General features: G+C 45.6%; 1 protein-coding gene across 1 annotated transcript in view; it reads left to right on the top strand.

Moving 5' to 3' along the window:
• Positions 1-10,131: 10,131 nt before the first annotated feature.
• Positions 10,132-11,427, top strand: part of TXNRD3 (thioredoxin reductase 3) — a 50,954-nt gene continuing 49,658 nt past the window's right edge. Inside the window, exon 1 of the mRNA XM_012809221.2 lies at positions 10,132-10,493. Within this exon, the coding sequence (XP_012664675.1) occupies positions 10,338-10,493 (156 nt within the window). The 5' untranslated portion in view covers positions 10,132-10,337. The remainder of the gene's footprint in view (positions 10,494-11,427) is intronic.

Genomic DNA, 11,427 nt, shown 5'->3' with positions numbered 1-11,427 from the left:
TGCCCTACTCCTTTGAGCCACAGGTGCTGCCCAGTACAGTGGACATTTAAAATCTTTTCACCACTGTAGAAATTGGGTTTTGGTCAAGAATTTCAGAGTGAGTTTACTTTGGTGGTAGAGCATTGTGCTGGTCATTATGGAGGATGGGTCTGAGGCTATCCTGAAGAGCTGGTTTGGTTATGGAAAATTTCTTCAACATGTGTATGCCATTAAAGTATTTAATTTCTCTGTCATAAATGAAGCTCAGTTTAGCTGGATATAGCATCCTGGGCTGAAAGTTGTTTTGTTTTAGGAGATTGAAGGTTGATGACCATCCTCTTCTGGGTTGAAAAGTTTCAGCAGAGAGATCTGCAGTCATTCTAATATCTTCCCCTTGTAGGTTATGATTGTAGAGGATGCCAAGAGACAAAAGACCTCTAAGCAAGATGATTTACAGCTGAGGGGTGGACTCTCGGGAGACTTGTCCACAGGTGCTCCTTATGGAGAAGGAGCCTGTGCCCTCAGCATGTAGTCATTGTTAATTACTCTCCTCACCTGTATCATTCCATTTCAATAAAAGGCTGGTGCGGGGGTTGCTCTGGGCTACCCGGAAAGTAAGGGCTAGCCCGCCTTCCACAAGCTTGTACTTCTAATCTGCCTCTCACCTGGTTCCTTCCTGCACTAACCGAGACCAGGGCCATCTGGCTGTTTGCAGAATTTTCTCCTTCATATTAACTTTGGCAAAGTTAATTACAATGTGTCTAGAAGATGCTTTATTTGGGTTGAGTTGTGCTGGGGTTCTGAAACTGTCTGCTATCTGAATTTCAGTATCTTTTGCCTTACTTGGGAAGTTCTCCTCAATTATCTCTTGGAGTAGAGTATCTGTCTTTCAAAGTATCCTCTTCTCTTTCAGGGATTCCTATGAGGTGAACATTTGCTCTTTTGGAGTGGTCCTACAATTCTCTCAGGGAATGATCCATTTTTGCTTTCCACTTCTCTTCCTCTTTGAGCATTTGGGAGAATTCAAAACTTTGTCTTTGGTGTCAGAGATCCTTTCTTCCGCCTGCTCCATTCTATTACTAAGGGATTCTATCGTATGTCTCAGATCTTTGAGGGCTGCAAGTTCTTGCCTCAATGTGTCAAAATCTTTGGTGATTTTGTCTTTGAATTCATTGAATTCTTGAGACAACTTTTGAATTGCTCCTTGAATTTCTAATTCCATCTTTACCTCCGTTCTGTTAATCTTATTTGCAATCTAGATTCTAAACTTGATTTCTGACATCTCGGCCATTTGTTTATGAACAGGATCTTCTGTTGTGTTTCCTTTGAGGAGTTGATCTACTCTGATTATTCATGTTGCCAGAGTTTTTCCACTGATTCTTCCCCATGACTATTTTTCACCATTTGACTAGAGACGCTAGCAAGGTGAAATTGAATTGAGGGCTCCTGGAGTTGTAATTAACCAGCTCTTTATCAAAGAAGTGGAACTGGTGATTGTGGCTTTTCTCTTAGAGCTTTACAAAGTTTCCATTCAATACTACAGCCTGAAATTCTGGAGACCTGTTTGGTGTGGTGGGGCTGGATGGCTCTGACCTGTATTCAAATAGTCTCTGTCCAATCCTAGTGAATCAGTGGCTTTGGGCTGAAATCTCAGCTGTGGAGATATATAAGCAACTAAGACACCCTACCCCACCCCAACAGGCAAAAACTGGAAAGGGAGAATCCCACACTCCCACAACAACACAACCAGGGTGGGTCCCCAGGTGATTGGCTTAGGTCAAGAGTTCCACACAAATTGTCCCAGTCAACACAAACACCGATCAGGTGGGAGAGTTCAATAGGTCTTCAGCTTCTATGCAGTGTGGGTCCACTGGCATCTCAAGTGTAACTCACTCCGGTGCTCTGTGGAGTCAGGAAGGCCCGCCCTGCAAAATAGTCCAGGTGGGGCTGGTGCCTCCTTCCCCACCTTGCACCTCTGTCATACCCAAGTACTGGTAGTTCCATGGGGCTATGGCCCAGTTCCCTCAATGAGCAAATGCACCAGGGATTTGGGCCTGCCAGAGTCAGAGGGAAGTCAATGCCTCGTCGGCCAAGTGACCACACTCTGCTGCCAGCTGGCTGCGGGAGTTAAGGTCTGATTACCTCAGGTGCTCAATGGAAACTGGGGAGTGTTTCACCTGATCTTGTTCCAAACCAGAGGTTAACAAAGCAGCCAATGTTTTCACCCTCAGAGACCATGCCTCTGCCCTGCTGCTCTGCTCCTCTGGTATCCCTGCAATGTGAGATCTGGCTCCCTCAGGCAGTCCACAGAATTGGGGAGGTGTCTCTCTGAAATTTGACCCTGGCAGGATCACTCTATTAATGCTCCTGCTAGGTGGGAGGTGTCTCCACTCAGGTTCCCATGACTCAGTGGTTCCCAAGCTTCCACCCACGGTATAGAGACCCAAGCCTCTGCCCACTGCTGAGTTGCTCTTTCTCAGAGCCAAGCCAGCCACCTTCCCCCAGTGCCTTTCTGCACTGTTACCAGATTCACAGGTACAGTGTAGCTGTGCTACCTCAGACCATGCAATGCCCTGTATTAATTAAGAAAGAACCACAAACGTTCTGGTCTCTGCAGGGGCTTGACTTCTAGACTGACAGGCCTAGGAAGGGTGGACTGGGAGTTCAACGTGGCAGGGAAAATATTTGTTCAACCTCTATGCCAGACAAGAGAATGCCCAGGCTCACAGCAAGGACTCTCTGGAGAAGGAGTTCCAGCTTCCAGCAACTTATTCCCATGGGGTGAGAGAAGAGGACTTCAGTTCATTGCTTACTAGTAGAGATCTTACAGCAAGCAAGCAAACAATTCTCTTGGGGGAGGGGATGGACACACGTCCACTTTGGGGTGAGTTCTGTAGCTGAAGTTTGTTTCCTTGGAGTTGCAGCTTGCAATTATCAATCTCTTCTGTCAGCTCAGCTCCCACCCTTCAGCTTTATTGGGTTCTCTCTAGCCATTATCTTTCCCTCTGGACAGGAGTTTCTGTTGAAAGCTAGCTTCAGTTGGCTATTATCTCCCATTCCCTTTTGCTCTTGTTGAATGTAAAAATTGGAGTTAGGGAAAATAGCCAACCCGAGGCTTTAGAACACAAGGCACATTGAAACAAAACAAACAAACAAACAAATAAAAAAAATCAGACACACAATCAAAAACAAAACAAAAACAGAAAAAAACTACATTAGCCTGATGTAAGCAATCTCAGCAACCATAAGAGGAAGGGGAGGACTTGGTGCCCATAGCCCAGTGGCCAGGGCACCAGCCACACCCACCAGAGGTGGTGGGCTCCAACCTGGCCCAGAGCCTGCCAAACAACAATGACAACCACAACCAAAAAACAGCTGGGTACTGTGGTGGGCACGTGCAGCCCCAGCCACCAAGGCAAGAGAACCATTCAGCCCAAGAGAGTTAGAGGTTGCCTTGTCCTGCAATACCACAGCATTCCACTGACGGCAACATAGTGAAACTCTGTCTAAAAAAAAAAAAAAAATTAACAACAACCCCTACAAGAAAGAAAAAAGGAAAAAAGCAAACAGAACAAACAGAGAGAGAAAAAAAGGCAACAAAATTGTTTTTCTATGTATATATAAAAAAGTATGACTATAATATGCTGTACAGATGGACTTTAGTAGGAATATATTTACATTGCAATATACTTTCTGGACACCAGGTGGCACCGTGAGTGACTCCCAGGCTTATACCTGTCTCCCGGCTTAAATTGTTCTTGGTGTTGCTTGATTACCCGCTTGGCACCTAGACCCCTCTGAACTGCTGATTCCACCCATCTTAAAAAATCTTCACAGGCAGGTTTCTCAAATTCTCCCTGCAATAATTCCTGAGAAGTGCGGGATATCCTGGGCCAGCTCTAAGTGTAGGACGACTGTCTGCGTGTGAGACTCAAATCGCTGCACCTGGCCCCTGCAAAATGGTGCCTGCTGCAACCACCACTTCCCAAATTCCAAAACAATGGCCTCTTCCTCTCCAGGATCTTTCCTGCCTGAGTGTCTTTCCCGCCGCCTAACCACAGTGGTGCTGCACCAGATGGCAACTCACTCTGGCCGCCTAATTCCGCTCCGGAGTCCACACTTCACCAATCTTTCCACACACTACCTGGTTTCCCCACAAACTGGGAACTGTGATCCTCCATGGTGGGTCTGGCTGTAGAGGGCAGAACTTTTCCTGATAGTCTCTGCAGCTCCAGATTACACTCCAAGTCCAGCAATCCTCCACCTCGCTGCACACCCCTCCAGCAATCCTCCACCCCACTGCAAACTGCCTCTCCACACCAATATTCCTTCCATGCTGGGAATGATCTAGCCCACTAACTCTCACCTGTTGTTCCAGGAAAGCTGAGCTAAACATCCTCCCCATCCACCATCTTTCTCCACCTTCCCACAGCCCGCCCTTTGTCTGTGTTCTCAGCTATGTGAATGTGTAACAACTCCCATGAAGATGCAGGGTGTGTTTCCCACTTCTTGGATCTAAGCTGGCCTTGTGACTTACTTCGGTCATCCAAATATGGCAGAAATAAAGGTGTTCTGGGTCTGGGATAGGCCTTTCTCTCAGATCTCTGTGCAACCCACTATAGGATGACAGGGCTGAAGGAGTCAGCCCATTGTCCCAGCAGTCTTTAGACATGTTAATGAGCCAAATTAAATTCAGCAAAGCCACCTGGCTCAAATACCACTGTTATGTAGCTGATACACAAGTCAACCTAGCCCAGTCCAATTAGCAGAACCAGCTCACAGACTCATGAGCAGTACTGCATGATCATTATTTCAGACTACTAAATTTTGCAGCAGTTTGTTACGCAGCAGCACCTAACTGACACACCTGCTAACTTCCTTTTTTTGCTCATGGACTTGCTCAAACACATCCAGGTGGGTAGCTGTGTCTCTGCAAGTTATTTTCCTACCCTCTCCCCTCTGGGGCCTGGTGTTAGGGAAGCAAGTTGCCAGTAAGTTATCTTTTTTTTTCTTAGACAGAGGCTGCAATGCAGTGGCATGGTCATAACTCACTGCAGCCTCCAACTCCCGGCTTCTAACAATCCTCCTGCCTCAGCCTAGAGGCATGTGCCACCAGGCCAGGAGAATTCAAAAAAATTTCTCTGATAGAGATAGGGTCTTGGCTTATTGCCCAGGCTAGTCTTGAACACCTGGTCTCAAATCATCCTACCTTGGTCTCAGAAGTACTGGGCCACCAGTAGGTAATTTTATGGACATAGGGAATCAGCTGAGATTTGGCTCAGCCTGGAGAACTGATCCCAGTAAGAGCTGAGAGACTACTGTGTAGAGGTTGTTCTATGTCTGTTTTTTCCTAACATTTTCCCCCTTCGTGGATGGATCACTAAGACTGCTGTTTGGCTGTCACACAAGGACTTTCATTTATTTCACTTGTTCTTCCTGGAGCCCTTCCTGGAAGGGTACTTCTTCATTTTGGTGGAGGGAAGTATCAAATGAGGTCCTGAAATGTGTGAAAAGTCAACTGAGAGTCCTTCCATATCTGAAAATATCTTTATTTTTCCTTTAACATTCTAGGTATTTAAGTTCAAAATTATTTTCCCTCATAAATTTGGAGACATTATTCCATTTTCTTCTGGCACCCAGAGTTACTGATGAAGCAACTGATGCCAAAATGTTACCTCCTCTGCATCCACCCATTTGGGAAGCTTGTAGATATTTCCACTAATCCTTGATATTCTGGAATTTTGTGATGGTGTCACATGGGTCCTTTTTATTCATTATGCTGGGCATTTGGGTGTCCTTTTAAAAATGAAGATCTGTGTTCTGGAAAATTGTCTTCTGTTATTATTATTTTACTATTTCCATCCATTTTCTCTACTTTGTCCTACTAGACATTTCAACCTCATGGACTGACTTTCTTGTTTTCTCATCTACACTTTCATACTTTTTGCCTTTTTTACTTTGTTGTCCCACATCATGAGAAATTTTCTTATACCCAGGCATAGACATATACAGATGTGTATGTACATATACCTATGTATATTTATTTTTAAGATTTAAGTACTTTAAGATTTAAGTAATATATAATTAATTATAAACAATGTAATATAATACATAACTTTTGGCAAAAATACTTCAAATTTATAAGGATTCCTTCTTTTTTATAGCCTCTTGTTTATTCAGTATTTTTTTTTTTTTTTTTTTTTGAGACACAGCCTCCAGCTGTCCCCCTGGGTAGAGTGCCGTGGCATTACAGCTCACAGCAACCTCCAACTCCTGGGCTCAAGCGACTCTCCTGCCTCCGCCTCCCAAGTAGCTGGGACTACAGGCGCCCGCCACAATGCCCGGCTATTTTTTGGTTGCAGCCGTCATTGTTGTTTGGCGAGTCCGGGCTGGGGGTTCGAACCCGCCACCTTAGGTGTACGTGGCTGGCGCCTTAGCCGGTTGAGCTATAGGCGCCGAGCCAGTATCTTTTTAATATCTTCTTTTCTAACAGCTTTAAGATATAATTCACATACCATACAATTCACCTACTTAAAAATGTATGATTCATATGACTTTTAGTATATTCACAGAGTCGTGCATCAACTTCAGAACATTTTCTTTTCTTTCTGTTTTTTTTTTCCTCTTTGAGGCAGAGTCTCACTTTGTTGCCCTTGATAAAGTGCTGGGGCATCATAGCTCACAGCAACTTCAAACTCTTGGGTGGAAGTGATTCTCTTGCCTCAGCCTCCCTAGGAGCTGGGACTACAGGCGCCTATCACAATGCCCAGTTATTTTTAGATACAAGGTGTCACTCTGGCTCAGGCTGTTCTCAAACTGGTGAGCTCAGGCAATCTACCTGCCTCGGCCTTCCAGTGTGCTGGAATTACAGGTGTGAGCCTCCATGCCTGGCCCTAATTTCAGAACATTTTTATCAAAAAATGAACCCCACGCCCTTAGCCATCACTCCCAATCCCCCTTCCCTATTTTCTTGTTCTACTCCTCTAGCCCAAGGCAACAACTAATCTACTTCCTTTGCAGTGTTTTCTTGGCTCTATTAACTGACTTCTTGTATCTGTCTTCAATTAATTAAGAATTTATTAGAGATAAGAGTTGACTAGGCCACATCCTCTCCTAAAGACATATATAGAAGAAAAAGACAAATATATACTGAAATGGATGGAAAAAGACACAGGTACAAATGCCAACAAAAGAAAGTAGATTTGACCTTTTTTCCCCTACTTTTTTCAAACTACTAAGTTTTGTAGCAGTTTGTTATGCATAAATTCTAGAAAAAATATAATTTAATGATGAAGGAGATAACTAGGGCAAAAAAGAATATTTTATGATAAAAGGTATAATTCATTAAGAAATGATGAGTTATTAGTTTTTCTGCGTCTTTGAAATAAGTTTCTTCATTAAGAGGATTTGATTGCAAATAATAGAAAATACAACTTAAGTTGGCTTAAATCAAGGACTTCACTGGACCACAATAGTGCAGAGACCAGGCAGCTTTCAGATGGGGTCAGCTCCAGTGGCTCAGTGACCGTCCCAGTTTCTAGCTTTCTCTCATCCTTGCTTTCAGGACAATAATTTCATGGTGGGAATTCTGTTCTCATAATTAGAGGATGATTGCTAGTAGCATCTGGGATAGGGTGACCAGACATCCCGATTTTGGCGGGACAGTCCCGCTTTTCAACAGTTTGTCCCGCGTCCGTGGTGTTTTAAAAAAGTCCCAATTTTTGGAAAGAATGCACGAATGGGCTGGAGAACAAGAAGGGAATATACGGTTTTCAGCCGCCATATGGCTATTTCGCCAGAATATGAGTTTTATATTATTTTTGTTAATTTTATAATGTTAAACGTAATAAATAATTGCTGAGAAGTGATTATCGAGAACTGCTTATCAAAGTTTGCCTGGTCAGGCCCTGCCCTCCGCCCCCCCCCCCTCCGCCCCTGCTCCGCCCCCCAGCCATGTTGTCCCTCCTTACAGATGTTAAAATCTGGTCACCCTAATCTGGGATCAGATATTTCCCCATTAGCATGTAGACTGAGGAATCTCTCTCTCTTCAGCTATCAAAAAAAAAAAAAAAAAAAATCTAAGCTACCTTTTTCATGGATGAACTTAGGCCATGTGACCAGGCCCGAACCAGTCAATGCAGAATGAGAGATACTGGTTGGCTCAAACAATTCTGAAATAAATTGGAGCAAAGGGAAGGCATTCCTTAATTATCTGAGACCATCATGGCTCTTTGTGGTATGAGGAGACTCAGCAATATGCCAAACACTTGGAAATGGTGCAGTATAGGAGTAGTAGAACAAATCTCAGGGAGCTAAGCTCATTGTCCAAAACTCATGAGTGAATGATGGGATGATTGAGAAATCCATCATCAAAGTGGCAGGTTTTTAATACATCTGTCTTAGAAATTGACATATCAAGGAAAAAGAACTATGTCAGAGTTCAATGTGGATTACACAATTTCAAGCTTCTACTTTGTATACAATATGCTGAAAATGCACATTCTTTTTAGTTAAGAATTATTGGCAGAAATAATAATTGCTGTTAAATTATGAAGAAGATCTTCATAAATTGCAACAAGCAGAAATGAAGAAGCCATGTTTTTGGTCTATGACGTTTGAAAATTCACAATAAAGACCACCATCAACAGTGACAAAAAAGTAAGCTATCCATTTGGAAGTGTCAACATATACCTCCTAAGTAACTTTTCCATTAAAGAGAAAATTAAAGCAAATTAATTAAATAAATTTTCTAAAGACAAAGTCTTGCCCTGTTGGCTAGGCTGGAGTGCAGCCTCCAACTCTTGGATTCAAGCATTCTTCCTGCTCTAGCCTCCCAAAGTGCTGAGATTACAGGCATGAACCGCTGTGCCCCAATTTAACTTTTAAAAAATGATTTAAAATTTTTAACTTAGAAATTTTTAAAAAATTATTTAAAATTTTTAATTTAGAAATTAAACATTTTGTAGAAATACACGACAATGAAATTCAAGGATCAAAATGCTATGGGTAGCCAAAGAAGCATTTAGAGAAAAATTCATAAAATGCATTTATCATGGATTAAAAAGAAAAAGAACATGTAGTTAAAGACGATGAAGTAATGGCAATTCTACTTTCTTCCTACTCTTAAAATCTACCAAAAGAATAAAATTGTGTACAATGTTAATGCTGGAAAAAGTATCACTGCCAGTGGCTAGTGAGCCAGGATTTAGATCTCAGTTCTTCATACTAGGTATATAACTTTGGACAAAAATTATGTTCTGTTTCTCTTCCTTAACTTTTCTCATCTGTGAGACAGAAACAATAATCTCTATTTTTACAGGGCTGTCAGGAGGGGTAAGTAATGAGATTTTATCCACAAATTCATTTAACCCTTACCACAGGCCAAATGCTGTCCTAAGCACTTGACCTCAATTAATGCATTTATAATTTACACCAAGGCTTTAAGGCAAGGACTGTTATTAGTCTAAGTATTGCCTAAGATAATCAACTAGAGAAAAGTGGAGCTAGGATTCAAAACCGGGCTGTCTGGTTCCAGAGCCTGTGCTTCTTTAAGGCCTTAATTAGAATACAGATTTTAACAGGAAACTATCATAGCTGAAGCTTAGAGGGTCAGGAGACAATAACGGAGAGGTAGGCAGGGACAGACGTGGCTCTGGAACTTTAGTAGGGAAATGAGGGGTAGCAACCTCGGATTGCCTTAGAACTACACTGAGATAGGAAACGCAGTATTTTTATTCAGCATGTGTGATATGTAAACTTTCCTAAAGATAGTTTTATTCACACTCCTCATAAACTGGAGACGTCTGTCCTCCCTGAAGACTACAGATTTTAAGGTGGTTTGAGGGGGCTGTGATTGTTAGAGCGCAAGGTATCGTACAAAGGCCGTCTCTGAGCGCATCACCGAGACCGGGGTGGTCCTGGACGCACACACCGCCTCTAGACGCCCAGTTTGAGAACGGGTACCTGCGGCGCTCTGCTAGGTAGGGAACTCGCGCCGCGGGCGCGCAGGCGACCTAGTTCGCATGCGCGGGGCGGGGCCGCGGGGCGGGGCGGGGCGGGGTGGCGCCGCGGGGCGGGGCGGGGCCATGGGGGCGGAGCTGGGGCGAGCGGCAGCCCCGCGGACTCCGGGCCGGTACGGGGCGGGGGCAGAGTTGGGCGTGTTCGCGGTCCCAGACCTCCGGTTACGGTTTCGGGGCAGACCAGGCCTGGCTGGGAGGGCGAGCGGAACCCTGGAGCAGCAGCCGTCGTCGTCGCCGCCGCCGGCGTCAAAGTCACCGCCGCCGGCGCCAAAGTCGCCGAGGCTGGGGAATGTGGGCGTCGTCCCCAACCGCCCCCTGGGCAGCGTCCGCGGCGTGCCCATGTCGTCGCCTCCCGGGCGCCGCACCCGCCTGTCGTCCCCCGGGACCAGCCGCCCGCCCGAGGACCGGGAGGAGGTGCGGCGCCGCCTCATGGGCCTCATCGAAGGCAACCGGGTGATGATCTTCAGCAAGAGCTACTGTCCTTACAGCACGCGGGTAGGCGGGGCGGGGCCGGAGCCGCGAGAGGGCGACTGGGCCGGGGCCCTGCCTGTCCTCCCTCCCAATCCTCCCCCGGACCCCTGGCCGCGACCCCGGGGTGCGAGGACGGCGACAGGAGCCCAGAGAGGCCGCTGTCCTTCGCGCCTGGGGCGCGCGCGGTTGGCGCTGGCGCGCTGGGGGTGCGCGGCCGCCCGGTCGTGGCCCGCGCGCGGGGGTTCACCGCTCGCCCTCCCCGCGGCCTTTTAACCTGATGTAGGCTTGTTTAAAAAGCTTATCGAGGCCTTTTAACCTGACGTAGGCTTGTTTAAAAAGCTTATCAAGGCCTTTTAACCTGATGTAGGCTTGTTTAAAAAGCTTATCAAGACAGGAAAAAGATTTGAAAAGTTTTGGCGTGGCGAAGGGGTGGTGCGAGGAGAGGTGACGACTTTGGAGTCGGGTAGAAGCTGGATTTAAGTCCCACTTAACCGAGTGACTCGGTTACTCTGCCGAGCTTTGGTTGCCACATCTTGTAAAACGAAGGTAAAGGAAGATTGTCAGGATCGTACGAGGTAATTTCAGGTCCCTAACTTTGGCGGGTAGCTAGGAAGCAAGCATTATTTCTGTATATACGTGTTTTCTGCGTTTAAAAATAACCCACCAGGCCGGTGCGGTGGCTCACGCTTGCAATCCCAGCACTTTGAGAGGCTGAGGCGGGAAGATGGCTTGAGGCCAGGCCCTGAGGAACCGAGCGAGACCTCCTCTCTGCAGAAATACCATCAATGAACCAGGCACCGTGCCTTGCACTTGAGCCCAGGACTTCACGGTTACAGTGCGCTGTGATAACCACTGCGCTCCATCCAGCCTGGGCAGTAGCCAGACCCTGTCTCCAAGCAAAACAGAAACAGAAAAACCAACAACCACCAAAAACTCCCCCCAAACAAAGCCAAAAATG

Source organism: Otolemur garnettii, unplaced genomic scaffold, assembly GCF_000181295.1.
Source record: "Otolemur garnettii isolate 467f Iridium unplaced genomic scaffold, OtoGar3 scaffold00101, whole genome shotgun sequence".
Lineage (NCBI taxonomy): Eukaryota > Metazoa > Chordata > Mammalia > Primates > Galagidae > Otolemur > Otolemur garnettii.
The sequence above is the reverse complement of the archived record's forward strand: the minus strand, read 5'-3'. Positions and strand labels throughout refer to the sequence as shown.